Raw genomic sequence first — 21,496 nt, forward strand, 5'->3', positions numbered from 1 at the left:
AGAGCTTTTTAGTACAAGATCACAAAAAGTAATACATAAACTCTTCAGACTTATTTGTCAGCAAGTTTGAAGTGTAATTTATATGTCAATACAAAGTTTTTGTGCAGTTTTTTTGGCACATAACGACTGTCAGTAATGTATTCCCACTTATTAGCACTGCACTATCAACAGCTACAAAAAACATTTGATTGAAGGGAGTTCCTTTCAAGACAAATGCATTACCTCTAACGATTTTGATGATACTTCACTTGATTAAAAAAACCATCACATTTTCATTACAAAGACATTTACTAATGATACCTGCTAGCTGAGAAGGATCCACCAAAGCATGCCTGGAAATTGTGATGAGTTTACTGAGGAGGTGAACTGTCATTTCTTGTGTGGATGCTGAAGTAAAGCCTTTTAGGAAAAGCTGCTGAAGGCCTGGGAAGTTATTCCATTTCAGTTTATTCTGCACCTTTTCTATCTTTTCCCGACTCTCCGATTTATCCAGAGGCAAGTGAATAAGAAGTTTGTTGAGCAGCTTGAGAGCCAAAAGGTATTCGTACTCATAGTCTGACTCTAGCAATGAAGTTGCAATCCAAAATATGGTGGCCATCAGATTGACAGGATCAGTAGTTGGCTGCACATCATACATCCCTCCCTCCCTCAGGGAGGAAAGGCTTCTAGTCCTGGCCAAACTTCCACCATGATTTATCCTTCCATCCATTATATCCAGTGTGTTGCTCCGTCGACGGTCACCTCTCCTCTCACTGATCAAATTCAGTCTCAAAGAATTACTTCTTGTATTGTTGTAGTATCCCAAACAACTGCCACTGTTAATGGGACTTGTGCTTAGATTTATCTGTCCAGTGCTTTTCCTATTAGCTGCATACTTGTTCCCCATTACAGAATCATGGTATGAGGTTCTAAAATAAAAATCATTATAATGTTATTCAATGCAAAATGCAGCAATGTCCTTTAGAAAAAGGAAAAAAAAAATAAAATCTGACACTAATCACAAAGATAGACAACTCGGTGAGCATTATTACAGTATGTGGAAATACATGGAAAACTATCACAGTATATGAAAATACTCTATCGAGAATATTTCTCTATGTATTATAATATCCTTGCAGCAATTTTCTTCATTTTTGATAAAAGTTATTGAGCTAACCACTCAAACTGGAATGAGACACAGACTGTTCAATCAGACTTCTCTCACACATGGACAAAAAATCTAAGGCCTAAGAAAAAACAGCATTTTCAAGTTCATTACAGCTTGATAAAGTCCTGAATGTACTCACAGTGCCCCTTTTGAGAAATTTCAGAAGAAATGACAGAACAAATTAAATGGAAGTTTTTGAACCAAGAGGCTAATTTGGAATGGTAGCAGATATCTACTTCAGCAAATCTAGGCTCCTATGGGTTTTGCTTGGGGAAGAATGCTGAAAACATCAGAAAAGAGGAAGCAATTTTGCTAGTGAGATATCACTACCCTGCAAAGATGATAACTAATTATTTCATTACATAAGTAACAGAGATCTTAAATAATTCAAATGTATAAAAACATAGAATATAGCTTGACTAGTGAAAGAACTTACTGAGAAAGAGCAGAAAGCAGATCATAATGCTTCATGGTTTCAGCCAACGTATCAATAGCAGATTCTAAAGTCAGAAGCAGTTCTATGACAAAACCCTGGGGAAAGCCACAGGTCATTATAAATTATGCAGTATGTGAAAGGGAAATCACATCACAACTATTGAGTAGCAATATGAAATCAGCTTCAATAACTAGATTATTCTTATGCTTCAGTTAGAAGATGACCTTGAAGAGAAAGGTCAAGCTGGCTACAGTTTTAAGACGGGGAAAAAAGTCAAATGACAAGCCCTTCAATGCATTCCTAAAATTTCAAAAAACTCATTCAGATTTACACTGTTCTTAAGTATGGTCTTACCCTTGGTTACTTAGATTCTCATTTTGCAATATTGAAAGCTTAGACTGAATTCTTTAGACATGACACCAAGTTGGTGTTTTTAACACTTTACCTGAGTTCTTAATAAAGAACACAAAATTATCTTTTATATGGCTGACCTCAGGAATCTTTTACTATGAAAGATACTGCATTTGTAAGAAACAGATGCATCAAACTCTTGTAAAGTTCACTTTACATAGCGAATCTCATTTTACTAGGTGAAAATTCAGAAAATGTAATGACTAGAACTGCTTTGATATACAAAGTATCTTCAAAAACAGAAGTAACCAAATCCAAAACTTTTAAATTTGGCCATCATTAAAATAATAGACAAGGATGTCAGTTTTCTAATAAAATTAGGGGGTAAAAAAAAATCGAATACCTGAGCTTCTTCTCCTGCATCTCCAACAGTTTCTACTAATCTGGAGAGAACATCAGAAAGTGTAGATGCAGTAAGAGGCTGCTTCAGAGCCCTGAAGATCTGAAAGGATCTCCCAGCATAGTGTCGAGAGGAACACGAAAGAGCAGTTTGCAAAGCAACTTCACTTAGACAGTGTTCCAACTGAAATCCTCCTACACAAGAAAATAAATACTTAGATATCAGAGTGCTTCATTAAAGAATCCCACAAACATACCTGATTTTAATAAACAGTATAACGGTCGAAGTCATCCTTAACTACAAAATATTCCCATCTCCTACAATTTTCCTCAAGGAATACTCATTTGAAAAAATCTTTGCAGGCATATGAACGTGTTTTTCACAATATTTAACACTTGAGAGACTTGCTGATAATAAAACACTTATGATCTGAATGTCACGTCTGCAATAAACTAGTAAGATCTTTATCTCATTCCTAGAATATTATATTCAAATCCGATTCAACAGAAGTATGAGCTGAAATGTGTGATGCACAAGAAAAATCAGTATTTTTTAGAAGCAGGAAGCTATCATAAAGTCATTTCATAGAGTACCTGTAAACTTACTGGCACTGAAAAAACATCATGCAGTTTGCAGACTTAAATATGCTATCATATTTTGACTGTTTTCTAGCTTACCTGAGCTAGACTGTTTAAATATAGATACCACATGCTTTAAAAATACAGTTAACTGTTCAGCACTCTTTATATTAGGGTTCTTAGCCGAAACATCTTCATGATTCCAAAGCGGCCCTCTTTTCCTAAAACCATAAAAACAGAGCAAACATGACAGAATGAAAATCACAGCCTTTGTCACTAGTGTTAAATGTTATTTTTGCCTTACGTAACTGCAAAATAATCTACTGCCTATCACATAAATGAAGCCACTTAGAATTGCAGTCACAAATCAAAGAACTTCGACAACAGCTTAATATTGCTACAATAATACACAGAAAAGTAAGAAACAGGGAAAAGCAATGTATCAATTCTAAGTAAGCAGTGTAAATCTGCAGAGATGCTCTCCATTAGCTGATATTCAGTGACCTAACAACAAGCTGGTTACAGCTACCACCATAATACTGTTAAAACCACATTCTTTCTTATCTTTTTCTTCTCAGCAATAAACCACACTATTGCGATTTCAGGGCTATGAAAATCTCATAACTATTGATTAAGTAAATTGAATTTCCAACTTACACAATCTTGAAAGCCTTATGTATACTATTATATAAACTGAAGAAGTGTTGCTTTTTTTTTTTTTAAACAGATTTCTTTGCCACTAATTCTTCTTCCCTCCCCCCCAATTCCCATCTTTTTTTGGTAAGTCAATCTATAGCCTTTTCCCACAAATCTTGCAGCTTCCTAATCATTTTTTTGTATTTTTTCATCAGGATGGAAGAGACTATGTGGAAAGCAATGATAATGAACCTATGTAGAACATGGTGAAAGACTTTTAAACACTCAGGATGAGGAAATTCTTTCAAATAGTTGGAGATTTAGGGTTGTTTATAAACCGCACCATATAAAAACTCTTCCCGGGTTAAACTCAATATTCTTACTGATACAGCATTTTTCTTAGCAAAAATGAAAACTAAAATCTTACCTTGAGGTAATGAATTCTATGAGAGTTTTTACTTTTTCATCCTGCTCTACTGAAATGTCAACCTCATTGAGGATGGTGGTGTGCATATGAGACATGGCAGCACTCGTATTTCCTAAACTGATGCTAGAAGAGGTAGAACTTGAACTAAGCCCTGAGTCAGTCATTGGGGAGGGCTGGTAATCAGGTATAAAATCATGAACACCTGTTGAAATAAAAAGGAGACCATTATGAACTCAACAGTTCAATTCTAAATAAATAAAAAGAAAAATTAGCCCTACAAAAATTAGTAAATTAACAAATATAATGAGAATAATTTCATGGATGCAATAATTTAAAATGAAATCAAACAAACTTTCAAAGCCTTAGAATGAGTTGACCCTTAATAAGGAACAGTTAGATTCCTCCTTTTGAATCACCGGACACCATTTGATTTTTGTGTTGGTGATATAGTGAAACAACAGCTCAACAGTCTCTGAAGCATCTCATCATAGAGTAGAGAAAGTTGAGACAAGTGATCCAAACTGCTTAAAAATAACATGCAGATAATTTTTTTTTTTTTTTTGGCTAAAAGTCAGTCCCACTGTAACTGACAGCACTTTAAAATCAGCCAACACTAAGTTTTAACCAGTGAATGAATTCTAAGTAGAGCCTTTCTGGCTGCACAGCTTCTGAAGTTAGGTTAACACAGTGGCTGCTCTCCATGAAAAGAATCATGAGGTCATGAAAGAGAAATGTACAGTTTCTTCACATTATGTGTACAGTGACAAGCTGCTAGGAGAAAGCAAACAGATAAAAGACGAGAGTCATGAATCTCTGGCTGTAACAATTGTACATAAACTTGAAACCCACTGACTAACACCAAAAAATAAATAAACAAAAAAATCAATCTACTGAGCTACAGGGCTCAGTACCTGTTCCAAAGAAAAGTTCAAATCAATTTGCTTGATCTTGTACTAGGTATACATACATGTAAAGATCTTATTTTAATCCCCAGATGGAAATATTTGATACTGATCATATTGCAGTTCCCCATTAGATATTTTTGTTCAGTAGCCATAGCATAGTATTGTGTCACATTTAGAAAGTTCTGCTCAAAACTGCAAAGATTAGGAACAGAATGATTACACGGGTGCATCAGTAAAGTTCTGTGAATAGGTTTACATAAAATAATTCATTGATTACACCCACTTTTTAATTCCTCATAACCATGAATTATCAGATGCAGAAAACAGATGCATATTTTTGGTCAAAAATGAAACCATTTCTGATTTCAGGATGGAGCTGACAGATTTTACAGCAACGTGCTGCCACCTACTGAATTCCTATGAATTACTCTTTTTGCTTTTCTTTAGAAAACACCTTAGGCTCACACCTATTGCATTCACAGTTACACAAAAAAAAAAAAACAAAAAAACAGAATTTATTGCATAATTATGATATTGTGATGTTTAGGCAGACCTCACAAGAATATTCTGCTAGGTTACTAAACAATGACAAAAAAAACTAAGTCCAAAATTCAAAGTTTTTATGTGCAAGTAAGAGATGCATTTTCCTGTTGTTTTTTTTTTATTATCTTAGAAGCATCTTAAAAACTGTGCTATTACAGATCCAAAGCATGGAATTTCCTCTGTTTTTTCCATTATTAATTAATTGCTCAACTGAGCTGTCAGCTCTGACAATGGGGCACAAAGTGCAAATGTACTTTGTACTTACAGTACTCATTTGGTCTTAAAATATTTTTTAGCCAGCTAGGTAGAGCTGAAATAAAATGTAGTTTACTAGCAAGGGCTCTGAAAAATACTTAAGTATAAGAGATCTTGATAATGCCTGGAAGTAAACCTCCCATGTCATTTTAACAAGTCTAAAGCATACCTGTAAAAGTATAATCTAAGTGTGTAGTTTGCTTGACAGTGAGCATCCTGGACTCATTGAACTCTCTGTTTCTGAGCAGGACAGAAGCAACAGATTGGACATTACTGCCAGATCCCATCACTATCAGCAGATGCAAAAGCAGTCGTTTACAATGCTCATACACTTCAGGGTGACAGTGGTCAAAACCTATCACAGATTTAAAAAAAAAAAAAAAGTTTTATTAAATGCAGAGAGCACATTTAATTCAATTATTATAATAGCAGTTTTTAATTGTTATATCTTATCAGAAAATCACATAATGAAATAAATAACGGCACACATGATTACTGCTAGATACAAAAGCTATTTCTTCCATCCTTAGATGTTTTTTCAGTGTTCAAATACAAAAGCAAAGCATGTAGTTTAACAAAGATAAAGATATCCTCATTTCTTACACAGCAGTCAGAAATTAATATGTTCTCTGTATGAAAGTTACAACAAAGACGAACGGAAAGAAAACATAAGCAGAATTTCACTTTGTCTTCTCCATGAAGACAGAGGGAAAAGAGGTACAACAAATTGCTTTTGAACTCTAGCAATTCCTCTTAATTACATTCATTTTAACCAAGTTGAAAGGTATTCAGGTGAAATATTTTTCAAAAGGAAAAGGAATGCCATTTTTATTTTTGAAAGTAAGTTTTCAAATAGGCCATCACAGGTATATAAATAGTGCAGATTTTTAGCAATACAGCAGTCCTTTCCATGTTTTGTGTTAAAGCTCTGTCTGTAAATATTAATATACTAATGAAATTTAAATACAATGATAAACACTAATTTAAATGGACAAAAGAACATCTATGTACTTAGGAAGTATTTCTAGAAGAATGTTGGTACCTATAAAAATGGCATGAAGCAAAAGATGCAAGTAACCTCCCCATTCCACCTTCACGCTGTGGTCAACTATCAAGTCAGTCAAAAGGATCACTGCTATGTTGCATCTAAAAACAAAAATAAATCTGTTAGCAGAACATAACATGCAACTTTTATGTACAGATGCAAAGAGCTTAAAATGCTTCTGAACAGTACTCTCTCAAGTCTAGTTATAAACACCCACAAACTTGCGGGTTAACTTAAGGGAATACGTATGTTCACAATGAAGATAAACTCCACTTCCCCAAAATAAAAGGCTTAAAAAGGCTTAAAGATCTCAAACAGATGTACAAAATCACAGAAAATAATTGTACAATCTTTATCTGTTATCTTTAAATCTGTTTAAATTCCTATATTTGTACAACACAAATTGAAAAGTAATGAATTGCCACCAGCAAGCATTTACAACTGTCAGAACAATTACCTGTGCAGAGACATGCCCGGAGAAGTTGTTTCAGGCAAATAATCCACTAAGGGTGACCAGCAACCTCCATTGGGTGGAAAAGGGAGAGGCTCTCCTTGATTGTGCTCCATCACCTTCAACCGCCAGTTTGAATACAGAGGCATTGAATCACCTAACACAACAGATGAAAAAACAAACCATAAAAATAAAAACAAACACCCTCAATAAGTGTAATTTTTTACTCTACAAGTCTTCTAAAGATTGTTATACAATATAGAAATTGTCTGTTTCTGTTTTACAGTCTTCTGAACATTTTCAAATTCTTGACAAACTGAGGCCTCTATGCAGCAGTTGAACACAGGCAATAATAATTAAGGTGAGTTTGGTACAAGAGCAGAGACAGTTAATAAGCCCCTGTTAAAGAAATGCCTTTAGAAAGTAGAAAGTAGATGGGAGTTTTAGAAAAAACTGACTTTATCTTTTTGACTGACTTTATCCTTGCACCTGCACCTCAGAAAAAAACAGAACACAAATCAGAATAAATCAGTTAATTAAAGCAAGCTTGAAAATTAATTAGAATACACTGCAAGATTTTTCTTCCCTGCTATACTTTGCTTTGATAAGCATGTTCTTTTTTAAACAAGTACTGCTGCTGTTTAAAAGGAATAATCATTTCTAATTTTATGTCTTTGTTTTTTCTTTTTAACTTATTTTCTATCATCTTTTTCCTCATTCATTTAATTTTCCACCAGCAAATCTCTTTTCTATTTCTTCAGCCTAACATTCTACCTTTCATGCTGATGAGGCAAAGAAATGGAATGAAACTGCTTCACTTGCCATGATGTTTACAACTCATTCTGGGTTACAAGGCAAGGAAAGAAGGCAAGTTAATCTCCCTTATGCATAGTACTGCAATCAAATATGTGCAAGATCTCAACAGCAGAACAAAGACTGGAGAGTGTAAAATAATAATTAATAATAATAATAATAATAATTTAAAATAAGTTCATGCAAAAACCTCTTTATCACTACTTCCTTATGTTCCAAAATCTTCAGCAAAAGCATTAATTTTTGAAAATTTTACACACAGAAATATTTATAAATTAAAATATTACTTTTTTCCTCTTCATATGATCCTCCAGAGCTGCTGCTGTAGCGAGATTCTAGTCTGTGGTGCTGACGGTTTAAGTTACTGTTCAACCCGCTGTAAATGTCTAGATGTGCATAACTGCAGGAACAAATAAAGAGACATCAGTAATTGACATTCTGTTGTAAAAACCAATTAGGGTCTCTGTTTTCCAATAAAACTGTTATGCAAAAATGTTTCATCTCACAAGGACAATTATACAATATGATATAAAACATCTCAGCTGTGTAGGACTTCCTGCAGCAATGCTACATAAGAGTATTTGAGGAGGGAATCCAGTACAAATCGATTTGATAAATCATTTCCATTAGCATTTAAAATATTAACGCGTTGCCATTAGACATTCTTCTCAGTAATGATGAAATGATTCTTTGATCTTCATTAATATGATAAACTAGAAGGAAGTCAGAGAAGCTGAAGTGCTAAATGCATGATTTCCAAGCTCTTTTGACACAGCTTCTATAACTCCTTCCTCCTCCCCAGCCCAAGATATACACACTATATCATATCAAAAAGCATTTACTCTAGAGAGACTTTAGACAACACTACAACATGCCAAAATTTCCACACTTTCAAACACGTCATCGTTACTCTACAAGCTTCTTCAGCTCAATCCTGAAAAGTAGCCAAATACTTATCTGTGCCTGGGTAGGACAAATTCTGAATGACACCTCAGATTTCATAATCTTTAATGATTTGTTTTAATTGAAGTATGAAGCATGTATCTGCCAATATATTTACCAATCTAATTATATTGGTATCATCATCCTGGAGAAGAAAATTGTTCAAATGCGAAATTACATTGCTATAATTAGAGAAATACAATTACTATTGTATTTGCTGCAGAAATATTTCTAAGGCTTGGAAACAAGACATTACAAAATAACCTGCATTACAGCTACATTACTCTACAGTAATGGCCTGTGCACACATTTTTATGTACACATATTCTCTAATGCTAATCAAGGAATCCTTGCTCCTCTTTCACTGTAAGCTAGCTCACATTTGACACACAATGAAAGCATGCCCACAACAGCTTTGAGTGAGCATCCCAACTAATTTCTCATCAGCTCTTTGCTTTCCACTCCATTCACACCAGTACTGCTATTTGGGAAGTTCCTCCAAAAGATGACTCTAGAGAATCACAAAAATTAGGGAGGGAGGCATCCTCCTATTGCTACACATAGACATTAACATGTGCATGGGAAAATAAACTGCCAACATTCGGATATCTCTGATTTCTTGTGAGCTAGGGAACCGATATCAGAATTTGTTACATTAATAAACGGGTTGTTTTGCCTTCAACATATTCATACACACATACAGTATAATTTCTCTTGGGTAAGCACATAAGTGATAAATAACTTATTCAGACACTTAGATACAGCAGTGCAAAGCCTGACCATTAATCCCAAATAGTATTCCAGTTTTTTTGCTTAAAATCAAATTGTACTCACTTACTTCAACATGTATTTCCTGCAGCACAGACCTATCAAAGCCATTGAGACACAAGTATTTATAGAAGCTACCAGGAATTCTTCTGTATTTTAATTATTAACTGATCTCTGAGGAGATACTTACTTCTCTTCAATGCTGTCTTTTATATGTTTACTGTCAGGGTTGCCATCTGTGGGAGCTACCATTGTATTGCTACTAGAGGTGGTACCTGTGAATTAGGGACAAAGACACTGGTAACTGAATAAAAAAGCAAAGCAGACTTAAGCTATTACAACGAGCCTTATTTACTTGTCCATTCCAAGACTCCTAAACAGGCACGTGCTATAGCAACAGGCACAAATACAAACCAAGCAGAAGTGATTACTTTCTCATAGGAGAAAAAAAAATGTTGTGTAGACTAAAAGATTCTGAACTGCCACAGTAATCTCACTAACTGGAAAAAAAAAAAAAACAAAAAAAACACAAATAATTCCAGGAATCTCTAAGTCTTCAGAGTAAATGAAGTAGAAAGGTTTGTTTTTGAAGCAGGACCTAGATATCTCCTTTCTTTCCTTTATTCTATTCATCTGTAAAATGCAGTTGGATTTTGGTATGCAGTTCATTCAAAACACAAACAGATTAGGGATTAAAACCTAACAGTGTTCAATGAAGCTTATATCAATCTCTTTTTAAGAGAAACTATCAACCATCACACCTGATCATAATTGCGAAAAAATTTTCACCTTCTTCTCCCTACTTTCTTACAATGAATACTTAAGCATAAGTGCTCCATACTACTTTTAATACATTTTAAACACTTTCATGAACAAAGCATTCTGCTTCAGAGCATTGACAGCTCTGCAGCAGAAAAGCTAAATCCTTGCTTAGATACTCCCATCCAAGTCTTACGTGGCTCTCTTTGAAAGATGCTTCACCAAAAAACATGATTTAAAGTTGTATTTAAAGATGTAAACTGTTCTCGTTTAGCTGAACAGACATAAAAGTGATATGCTGAGGGTAAACAGCACAAGACCTGAATGCAGACAAAGTCTAACATAAATACCAATACAATCCTGTTTCTTGTGAGTCTTTCAGATGCTCTTTACTAAGAACTCTGGATAATCTAAAACCTGCCAATCTGCCAATCAAACAGAAATTCTATCATATTATAGCTAAAACAAATAGAACACTGTACTCCTACTAAACATTTACAGATGAACTCCAGTATTTTAAGTGATTAATAGAAACACGTTTGTCACTGCCAGCAATAATAGATTAAGTTCAATAAATTCTCACCTGAAGTGACAGAAGGGATTTTATAGCTGGAAGTAATGCGGTAATACGGTGGATTATCCATATGGGTGACTCCTGAACTGACAGGATCTGTAAGCTGAAGTTCACTCACCAGCTCTTCCAATAGTTGCATTGTTTTGTCTCTACCCAAATATACAATAACTTTCTTTACCTGCCATCAAATAAAACAAGTACATGTACATAAAATAGTAATACACACAAATACAATTCTTACCACAGTGATTTAGGAAGAAAAAAAAAATTTGATCGTCTCAACTCATTAGAAACACTATCTACCTATAGTGCCAGTGAGAATACCTGCAACTGATTCTAGTTCTAAAAGCAAACAAAAACACTTTCCACAGACATAAACATCAGCAAGCATCAGAAACATCACAAAAATTAATCTTAGTTCAATAACCATTGTTTAAGAAACGTAATAGCTTTTTCTAACAAAGGTTTTAGCAACATCTAAAATTAAGATTTGGACAATGGCTCTAAGAAATGGTAAGCAAAATGCTAAGTAATTTAGGATGTTTGACTCATGAAATTACTTTGTCTCCTGGTTCAAACTATATCGGAAAGATCTGGGGCTTCACTGCTAGATTTTCTGATTTGCAATAAAAACAAATGCCACCCAATGAACTTAAAATGACCTTTGTAAGAACACAATACTGTAAGTCCTATATATTCTCAGACACACACACATACATACAAGAATACATACTTATCACAGATACCTCTTTCTTTGTTTACTTCATATCTACTGTTTTGGACTATTAGCAAAACCAATTGCAATTCTCTGATGAAAATAACAGTTATGGAGCCACCTTATTTCTTCCTAGAGAACAGAAACTATCTGTGGCTGTTGATTTGCATATTATGATGGAAAGAAATTGATCAGTGCACATATGGAATGAAATCAATCTAAAACTAGCAATCAATCAAGTTTCTTTTTTTTAATACAAGGGAACAAAAACAGGTGTTCAAGAAATCTTTTCCTTTTTAAAAAATTTACTTACTAAATAATGTCTATGGTCCATCTAGGACACCCTGAATTTTGACAGTTCATAACTGATAGATGGCTTTGTTTCAGACTTATCACCAAGTAAATTGCAGTACGTTACTTCTACTTTCATAAACAGAAAACTACCAGCATCAGAGAAATTATTTCCTCAAAATCTTTTGTTTCATATTACAAATACTTGAATCATTCATCTTCAGTGGCATGCTTCTTTAATTTCAAAAGTTCTACAGGCTTTCAGCATACCATATATTTATTACACTGAAAAGCATTCCTTGCCTCTTGTCATTGAAATAGCAAAACATTTCCTTTGCCAGGGACAGCTAGTGTCCACTTAATCCTATAAGCCTATTTCTAGAATTAGTACACTAATCACAGAAAGGTTGAAGTTGGCAAGAGACCTCTGGAGTCCTGCTGCTCAAGAAGAGTCACCCAGAGCAGGCTGCCCAGGAGCACAGTCCAGACAGCTTACAGGGATCTCCCAGATTCCATCACTTCTGCGGGCAACCTGTGCCAATGCTCAGTCTTTACCTTCAAAGCACTGATGCTGAAAGGGAACGTCCTGTTTTTCAATTTGTGCCCTCACCCTGGCACTGGACACAACCAAAGAGAGTCTGGCTCTTTGCTTTGTACCTTCCCTTCAGGTTTATATACACTTTGCACTTGATTTATTCACAGGTCATAAAACATGGAGTGATACTATTACACTGCTACATATGGGTATAAGAAATATTACCTCATCTGTTTTGCTTGGTGATCTTTACTGCTAGCGTTAATTTCTAAAACACCAGTGACAATAAGGAGACTCATACAATGTACTTACATAAGGCAAAAGGCTGGGTTCACTGTTCACTCCACAGATACTGATCAGGAAGTGCAGAATTATTTTCAGATTCTTTGGCCAGCTGTCTGCCAAAGTAGTCCAGACATTTTCAATCTCAGACCAAGCCACTTCATCACCATACTGGAAAACAAAGTAAATATCTTTCCTGAAAACTCCAGCAGAATTTTTTTTTTCAAGACTGCCAAAAAAAAAAAATCATCAGTGTCTTCATATATTTACAACTCCATTTTCATTCAAGATAAATAAATTTTTCAGATGGAAGTTATAGAGTTGCAGCCAGAGATTCAACTAGAAAATCTGATTGGGTCTCTTTACCAGACTTTTACAAGACAGAATATCCCTCATGTATATCCCATCAGACGATATCTTACTAGTTTTATGCTTTCATTGCTTTTTTATTTTACTGCTTTAATAAAAATTAAAAACTAAAATAAGTTTTGCTATTTATATACAGTAACTATATTATTTTACAAGAGCTGCTCCAAAAGTAATGCCTCCTCTTTTATTATGGTGGTCAATGACATTAGGAGTGGGTGTTGATGGAATGGCAGAGGAGGCTGAACTTCCCCACAAATATTCCATTACATTTTGTTGCTGCATGATGGATGGCAACGGAGGGACAGTCAGACAAAATGGCATCTGACATGGAAGTGCATATGTAGCAAAGGTATGTCACCAAATTTCGCCACGTGGAAAAAAATGGCACACATTGACATTCATCAACACTTGTTGAACATTTATGCAGTGCATGTGAGTATGACAAGGCAGTAAGTGGTGCGTATCAGAAGTGGCAACAGAGGGTCACTTCCACTGGTGCAGGTTTTGACAAGCATGCTATGCAGGCTCTTGTTTATTGCTGGTGAAAATGCATAGCTAATGGTGGCTCCTATATTGAAAAATATTGTTTTGTAGCTAAGAATTTGCTCTATCAAGCAGATTTACTTCCAAAATCCCATTTTGAGATCACACGTACAGAGTGGCCTAGGTATTATCTATTAAAACAGACATCTATCTAGAAAAACAGTTATATGTAACTGCTATATGCAATAGCTACTGAACTATTTCTATTACATATTTCTCGTAACAACTCAAAACTGTAATTTGTGTATTCACAAGTAAGCAGACTAATATGAGCAGTAACACTTGGAAGTCTGTAACACAGTATTTCTGAACAGTATGCTCCCTAAACACAACAGTTGGAATACCAATTGGTTTTACCTTTGCAGTCATATACATAAGGTTGTTCAGGACCATGGCTGTAGCCTGCGGTGATCCCCAGCCTTCTCCTCGTAGCCAGCGCCTACTGTTTACCATTATTTCTCTATCCTTCAAAGAATCTTCTTCATCTTCATCTTGCCGCCGAATGGTTGGCAAAGGTTTCAAGTCCACCAACTCAATATTGTTCATCCATGGCAGCAGATAATGCAGCATCACCTGTCTCCCAGCCGGGTGAGCCGTTTGGATTCTCTGACTTACTTCTGTGATTCACAGATTATACACACAGATAAATTGTGGATCATTAATTGGAATTACTTTGCCAATAACAATCACTACTATAAATCCAGTACATCACACTAGCATAAAAAAAAACGATACTGACATAACTTTGTTTTACTGACTAGTGCTACTTCATAACCACCATCTATTCTTCAGTAGAGCAAGTTGAAGACTCTTCTGACAAACAGCATGGTTGAAGAAGCTGAATTGCTGTATGCATACACACACATAGATTTGTATGCACAAACAAGAAAGTGTATACTAGGTTCTGATAGTTTTCTTAATTGCTGAAAGTTCTGAAAAGTAAGCTTAACATTCTCTTTCTCTATGCTTGTTTCACTTACCAACTCTTGCAAAATACAAGCTAGTTTTATTCTATTAGTAGCTCTTCATTGAAAATGGTCAACAAAATCCAATCTCTATGCACCAGTTTCACTTCTATGGAAAGGAAAGCACAAGTAATGCTTTCCAGGATAAAACTGAGTCCTGATGAAAAAAGTATGCATTGCACATTACATGGTCAAAAACATGGCAAACCAGACTGATGAGTAGAGTTTCAGCACTGCTCCTTTCCTATATAAACAGTGAGAACAAACCAATTCAAGTCACCAAGGGGAAAAAATACACTATAACACATCATATGGTGTTTGGTAAGTTTTAAAAATTATTGCCTAGAAAAAACAATTCCTCTAATTGAGGAGATAGCTGAAAACCTAAAGCATGTACAAATGTGCCAATTTGGCAAAAAAGCACTTTAAAACTTTTCTTACATTTGTATTTGCTCTTTTTTTTTAATTTATACAAGAAGTTATTATACAAGAGGTTATAATTCTGCAGCTATTTAAGATGCTACAGAATATTATTTTTAAGTAATCTACAGTAAACAACAATACTTGAAAGAATAACAGAAGAATAATTTTGAAAGTCATTTGGAAATTATTTTATTAATACATGATTTCTCTTTAGTATATTAGAAAGTCAGCAAAATATCTTTTGATTCATTGTTTCCTCTTTAATATATTACAAATAGAAATGAAAATTTTTACTCAATAAATCCAATTTTCTCCACTTACTATGAAGACAGTCTCTTGTGTTCCTTATTTTAGTGAATTATGAACTATACATTTTCTAAAAGCTTTCAGACCTGATGATCTTCATATTCATTTATTTTAAATCATACCTGAGAAGATGGCAAGTGTTAGCTCAGGATAAGTCCTTGCCAATTCTTCTGATAGTTGATAGTATGACACAGAATACAGATGTGGTAAAGGAGAAGGCTGACCCAAAACTCCATCTGTCCTCTGAACTTCCAGTTTGTGAGCATAACGGAACATCTTTGGTTCCAAGATCTACAACAGCAACATTCATGATTTGAAGCTCTGTACAGTTATATTAGAAGTTTTGATTTAAAAATCACCTTTAAAATTTATGCATCTACTCCCATTTAAAGGCTCATATCAGGTAGGTCTCCATACATCTCCTTCATTCAATTCCACTGAATAGCTAACACTCACTTCATTTGATGCATTCTCAATGAAAAATTCTTGAGGTTTGCTTTCTCAAAATAACTTGTCCAATACATTTAACAAATTGAAAAATACCATTGAGTACTTTTATTTCCAAACAATATTATTTCTGCTCGAGACAAGTATAGAAGAAAAGCAATCTTTGATGTGCCAGAGATGCAGAGGGAGGCTAAAGCAGCTCAGCACCTTCAAAATTAATTTTGGCTGATCTTAAGCAGCAGCGTTCCCTTGATAAGAAAGATGGGACTGAAAGGGAGAATGCTGTGAGTGTTGACACATCAGCAACAGTACGAATTCAGAAAGGATTTTACTGCTTAATTTAGCTGACAAGGATCCTGGGAAAAGCCTCCGAGATGACTTTTGGTATGAGCAATGAGCAGTACATCTATATATATATTTTTTAAATATTAGTGCTGCCTGTATTACCCCTCAATGTCCTTGGAAAGGAATTAACAGAAATAAATGACTAACAACAACTCTGCTAACACCTCCCCGTGTTGATGGATAAGGAAAACATTTGGCACCAATGCAAAAATCAGGAAACTGACAGCTACATCGGTAAAGAGAGCAAAGGAACAGAAGCAACACACCTCTCTGAGAAGCTTTTAGAAAAACTGATCTATACAACACTTCTGTAGTGACAAATCAGAAAAATCTTCATTTAGGTTACGCATCTTAAAAAAGCATATGTTGTGAAAATGTAAGTCTTTGGGGCTTACTTCTTGAAAACACATGTTTTGCTGACATCTTACTTAGGCCAAGTAAGGATCTGGGCTAATGATTTATAAAGACAGAGAAAAAAAACATACATCAAATTTTCTTACTGAAAGAACAACTAAATACTACCAAAAAAATCTTTGTGGTTTTTGTTGCTGTTATTTTCCATGCATGGAGATTGTTCTAATTTTTAAAACAAAACCAATTGAATCAAAATTAGTTTACAAACCTGTAATAGTTGCATAGCTACTTCATAGATAGCCCTAGTGGAATCAGCTGCTTTAAACAGTATCAGATTTAGAAGGATCACTGTATCACACTGGTAATCCCTAAGGAAAAATCACAAGCATGAAATAAATAACATTAATTTATTTTTTTTAATTTGAATTTATTAAGTAAAAGCTAATTCTTAGGGGATATGAGATGGAATAACCTAACACTTCAGAAAGCTTCTCTAGTAACACATACACACAAACAGGAGTGATCTCCACTCTTTATGGGAGGAAAAAATGTTCTAAATGAAATTATGCTTGGAAAATGAAAGTCTTGACAAATTCTGTAGTACCTGTTCTGGAACACACTGGCTATGGCTTTAAAGCAGCCAGCTGCTACCCGCTTGGAACCTGTATAGCACCGGTCTACGGCCCAGTACATGAGGTTACTCTGGTCAGGGTTGAGTTCCAAGAGCAGCGTAACTGCCTCGCAGCCCAGCTGGTGAACCTGTATTCAGAAATGAACCAATTAAAAATAAAATAAAATAAAATAAAAAAATAAAAAAGGGCCAACTTATAAAAATGGCATAAAAGAGGGAAATAGATATTTAATCCAAAACATCTGTAATACACAAAAATTATTCCAGCTAAAAATAATAAGTCCACAGTTTAAAAATAACAACAGATCCTATCAAACTGTTTAACATCCAACTTGTACACACAGTAAAAGATTACTGAAGTAAATAATTAGATAGCTCTAACATTCCTTTTTCTCAGTTCCAAGCCCTGTATTGTGCTATTTACTCTTTCCTGAACACAGATCTGAAGTCAGATACAGAAAAGCACTTAAATATAGATAGGTATTCCACAGCAGGATACAAGGGACTGATCCATCTGAAGACTTGCATAATCCCTTGAATCTATCCCACTGGAGCAGTAATTCTATGCTATCACAGTATAAGTGCAATGAAGGCCCTATTTTTTAGATGTAAAGCTTGCCTTACTAAATAGATGTAAAGCTTGGTCTTCAGAATTCCATAGGACCCTGTCAATAGACTCCAGTTTCACAGAGTTCAAGTTAAAAATCTTATCTCCTCTAAGTTTCTGAAGATTGTGCTTATTACTACAACTTTATCTAGCTGATTAGTTTATAAATTATAAGAAGTCTGTTTCAGTCCTTTCCTCTCTAGTTCTGCTTTGTCTGTGCTCAGAATGTGCCTGCTGACTGCCTTCCTCAACTTGGTGACAGCATGTGTCAAGGACAAGGCAAAACTAGACACTCCTAAGAGCTTTAGGCGTAAGCCACTCTAAAGCCCTTGGGTCAATGTGACCACAATAATTCATGAATGCATTTATGTTGAAAGTAGTGATAGTTGCAAACCAATATTTACACTGCCTGCATTACCTTCTTATCCTGCGAATCCAGAATATTATCCAGCCATTTGTATAAATAGCCATCAGATGAGAGCCCAACATTATCTGCCACAGGGCCACAACACAGTACAGCAGACATAGCCTTTAGAAAGTAAAACACTACATTTCAATAACTCAGATACAGCAGATGTGTTTTTATCAAGCCCATTAAAAACCCAGAAAACAATAGTCTACTCTGGCAGATAAGAAAGACTAAGGATAACAAAAAGCAAATAACATTTTGTTAAAGAAATACTTCAATCAAATCAGGTTATTCTGAACTCCCAAGTAAAAGGTAAAAGTGAAAAGCTGACTTATGCAAGAATTTATAAGACATTTTTATTATTAACAAACGTTACATAAAAGTCTTTCTCCTTAGGCAGATGAGAAGTCATGGGAAGTCAACACTTACTAGTGATTTTAAGTAATTCTTATACTAAGTGTAATGGTTTTGCATACTGCAAAAAACAAAATTATCAAAACTGAGCAAGTAGGTAGAACAGAGAAATAATAAAGTCATAAATGACAAGGATATGAAAACTACCCCCAAAAAGCCAAGATGTTAAATACACATTAGTTAAATCAACTTGGGAATTTATTTCCAAAGTTCAGAAAGTATTAAAATACCTTTAATGCACAGTATTGGTGTCTGTTTATTTGCATGTTCCTATCACTGTATCTATCCAGGGGAGTAAACATGATACTAAAAGGACCTGCCCAATGACTGAACAACATAAACAGACTGTGGCGGAGACTTTGCTGTGGAAAGACACTTCTTCTCTGGTGGACTGAAAGAAAAGCAAATTAAGTTAGAAACACTTTTTGTATCATTTTTTAAAATAATGTACATAAAAGAGAATCAGGCTATAAAAGGGAAAAAGTAAAGACGCGCTATTTCAAAATCATAATAGCTGGATGTAGTTTTACTGTTATCATGCTTAATGTCACTGAGGTATAAGGATAAGCTATTTATTAATCTAAAAAAATGCAAATGCATTGTCAGCCAAGAAGACTTTTGCTGGATGAGAAAATTACTTGTAGCTTCTAAACAGTATCAGACACCTCTCTTAAAAACCCTCATTTGCTGAAGCTGTGTTCAGAATAGATGGTATATTTTTATTAATGTATTATGCAAATTCAGGTAAGCAGAATTTTTTTGATGCTTTAAAAAAAAATACAAAACATTCTATCAGAAGTTATCAAGATCTATTTACATACCTGGAACATTTTGAATGATATTTGCCACTAAGGCACTAAAATGGCATCGGATATCTTTCAATGTATCAGAATCCTTTTCATTTTCTGCTTCTAGGAGTTGTCTTGTTAGATCAACATACTCAAGTAAAGTGTTGTTGAGGGAATGTGTTTCATTATCAAGGCCACCACTTGCACTTAAAAATAAAAATATTAAACTGTATGCTAAATATACATCTTTAAAAAAAAAAAAAAAAAAAAAAAACCCAATCCTTATCTCCTTCTCTTTAATAGACCTCACCATTGCAAACACTGAATTCAAAGTCAGCTTTTCCCTAAGCTTGTTTCCTTGCTATATAAAAAAAACAGTGAAAGTAAACAAATAAGCAAGCGTTATTTTTCACAGCTCCCTCATCCTTCTACAGAATTAGATCTTACACTGTAAGTAATTGTTAATGAAAAACTGCAATTTCAGAAACACAACAAATTAATTAATGATACTTCACTGTAGAAATCTATATTACACAGTGATCCTGCTCATCAGTGCAGCCCCCACCTGTGACTAATGACACCAGCATCTGCCAACAGTTCAAATATTCGCACTAGCTGTACACGTAAAATATCTCGACGCCTGCGCCGTTTCATGTTCTGTGCAACAGAGGAAACACAGAATTAGATGAAGTGGGCAAAAAGACATAAAACTGCATGGCACAAAAAAGTATTATTTTATTGAGACAACAACTTGCATGAATTATCAGGAGTGCAAAACTTCTATGAACGGTTACCAAAACGCCTACTTATCTTAACAGATCAGGCAGTGAAGAAAAGTTATTCCTTTTGTAACTGCAAGATACACCAAGTTTATTATTACACATATTAACGAAATAATACACTTTTTGTCACTCTCCTGTCATGAAATGTGACATGTAAAACAATGAACTGAAGTACAACACCAATCTTTCTGTGTAAGACTTTCCAATCTCTTTGCGTGTAAGACTAAGAAAACACACTATGCTCCAGTAACATTCTGAAACAAAAGTCATGTTCCATCTCATCATCTGTATTTAATTATGAATTTATTAGTTCATGAGTTTATTAACATGAATACAGCAGTTACCATAAAAAAAATTCTGAATAATCATCTGTGTTTGTGTTTACAGAGAGTATTATTTCTGTGGATACCTACAGGGGCTTCTAAACCCTACAGTAAAACATCCTCTCCATCAGAAGACTTTTATTCGGTGCAAACAGACAGGTGAGCTCACAGCCATTTCCATTTTAAAGAACTGAACAAAGCTGGATGACAGTAGAAATCAATGCCATCTTAGGAACTACTAATTGCAGGCAGCATTTAACTATGCTAAACCATGCTTAAGAAACACAAATTAAAGAATGTGGAAAAGCTTACAGTAATTTCTACTCATTCAAAACTAAACTCCTTTGATATAAGAATAATACAGAGTTCAAAGCAGAACTCTTATACTGTAAACAGCTCACACTAATTTGAAAAGGAACGTTTCATTTTGTTACCTGGTGTTTTGACAGCTTTAACGTGCAGAAGCATAACTAACAGTTATTTACTATCATTTTTGAGAAGATAGCTAAAATTCTGTGCCAAATATAGGAAAAACATCTAATTACCTCTGGCCTTCTTTCAAGTGCTTCCTTAATTATAGGATGTAGCTCTTCTATTAGTTCCCTGAATTAAAATAAAATAATCAAAAGAACATGAACAACCATTAAATTATCATCTTAACTGAAAGATGTTTCATAGTAAGTGTTAAAACTTCATTTAAAACACCCTTAGGTTTTACTTACAGCTTTCTGACATAACTAAGCATTTACAAGAGATGTTTCTGAGAAGATTTTCCTAATTTAAATACAAAGCACCAAATAGCTATCTCAGTAATTACACTAAATTTTCATTTAGAGAGTTCTAAGTTATATTTCTATCAGGTATTATTTTCATTCACCTTCACATTCAGGATTTAACAAAGCCTTATGTTGCAAGTAGATACTATCAGATAAAAGCG

At 34.5% G+C, this 21,496-nt stretch overlaps 1 protein-coding gene across 6 annotated transcripts in view; it reads right to left on the reverse strand.

Annotated features, from left to right (window-relative positions):
- FRYL (FRY like transcription coactivator) overlaps positions 1 to 21,496 on the reverse strand; it is a 152,719-nt gene that overhangs the window by 32,654 nt on the left and 98,569 nt on the right. For all 6 annotated transcript variants that reach the window (XR_006167780.1, XM_042812591.1, XM_042812592.1 and 3 more), the window contains 21 exons: positions 21,105 to 21,162; positions 20,020 to 20,111; positions 19,488 to 19,660; positions 18,897 to 19,057; positions 18,262 to 18,372; positions 17,210 to 17,364; positions 16,874 to 16,973; positions 15,582 to 15,750; positions 14,123 to 14,382; positions 12,884 to 13,024; positions 11,040 to 11,208; positions 9,888 to 9,972; positions 8,275 to 8,387; positions 7,181 to 7,331; positions 6,721 to 6,824; positions 5,848 to 6,033; positions 3,976 to 4,177; positions 3,012 to 3,133; positions 2,338 to 2,528; positions 1,584 to 1,678; positions 301 to 908 (listed from right to left, as the gene is read on the reverse strand). Coding sequence is in view for 5 of the 6 variants with exons in the window: in XM_042812591.1 (XP_042668525.1) it covers positions 301 to 908; positions 1,584 to 1,678; positions 2,338 to 2,528; positions 3,012 to 3,133; positions 3,976 to 4,177; positions 5,848 to 6,033; positions 6,721 to 6,824; positions 7,181 to 7,331; positions 8,275 to 8,387; positions 9,888 to 9,972; positions 11,040 to 11,208; positions 12,884 to 13,024; positions 14,123 to 14,382; positions 15,582 to 15,750; positions 16,874 to 16,973; positions 17,210 to 17,364; positions 18,262 to 18,372; positions 18,897 to 19,057; positions 19,488 to 19,660; positions 20,020 to 20,111; positions 21,105 to 21,162 (3,446 nt within the window). In the remaining variant the exon portion in view is untranslated. The remainder of the gene's footprint in view (positions 1 to 300; positions 909 to 1,583; positions 1,679 to 2,337; positions 2,529 to 3,011; positions 3,134 to 3,975; positions 4,178 to 5,847; positions 6,034 to 6,720; positions 6,825 to 7,180; positions 7,332 to 8,274; positions 8,388 to 9,887; positions 9,973 to 11,039; positions 11,209 to 12,883; positions 13,025 to 14,122; positions 14,383 to 15,581; positions 15,751 to 16,873; positions 16,974 to 17,209; positions 17,365 to 18,261; positions 18,373 to 18,896; positions 19,058 to 19,487; positions 19,661 to 20,019; positions 20,112 to 21,104; positions 21,163 to 21,496) is intronic.

This window comes from Centrocercus urophasianus, unplaced genomic scaffold (genome assembly GCF_019232065.1).
Source record: "Centrocercus urophasianus isolate 14NV4802_14NV808 unplaced genomic scaffold, USGS_Curo_1.0 seq_13, whole genome shotgun sequence".
NCBI classification, from domain to species: Eukaryota; Metazoa; Chordata; class Aves; order Galliformes; family Phasianidae; genus Centrocercus; species Centrocercus urophasianus.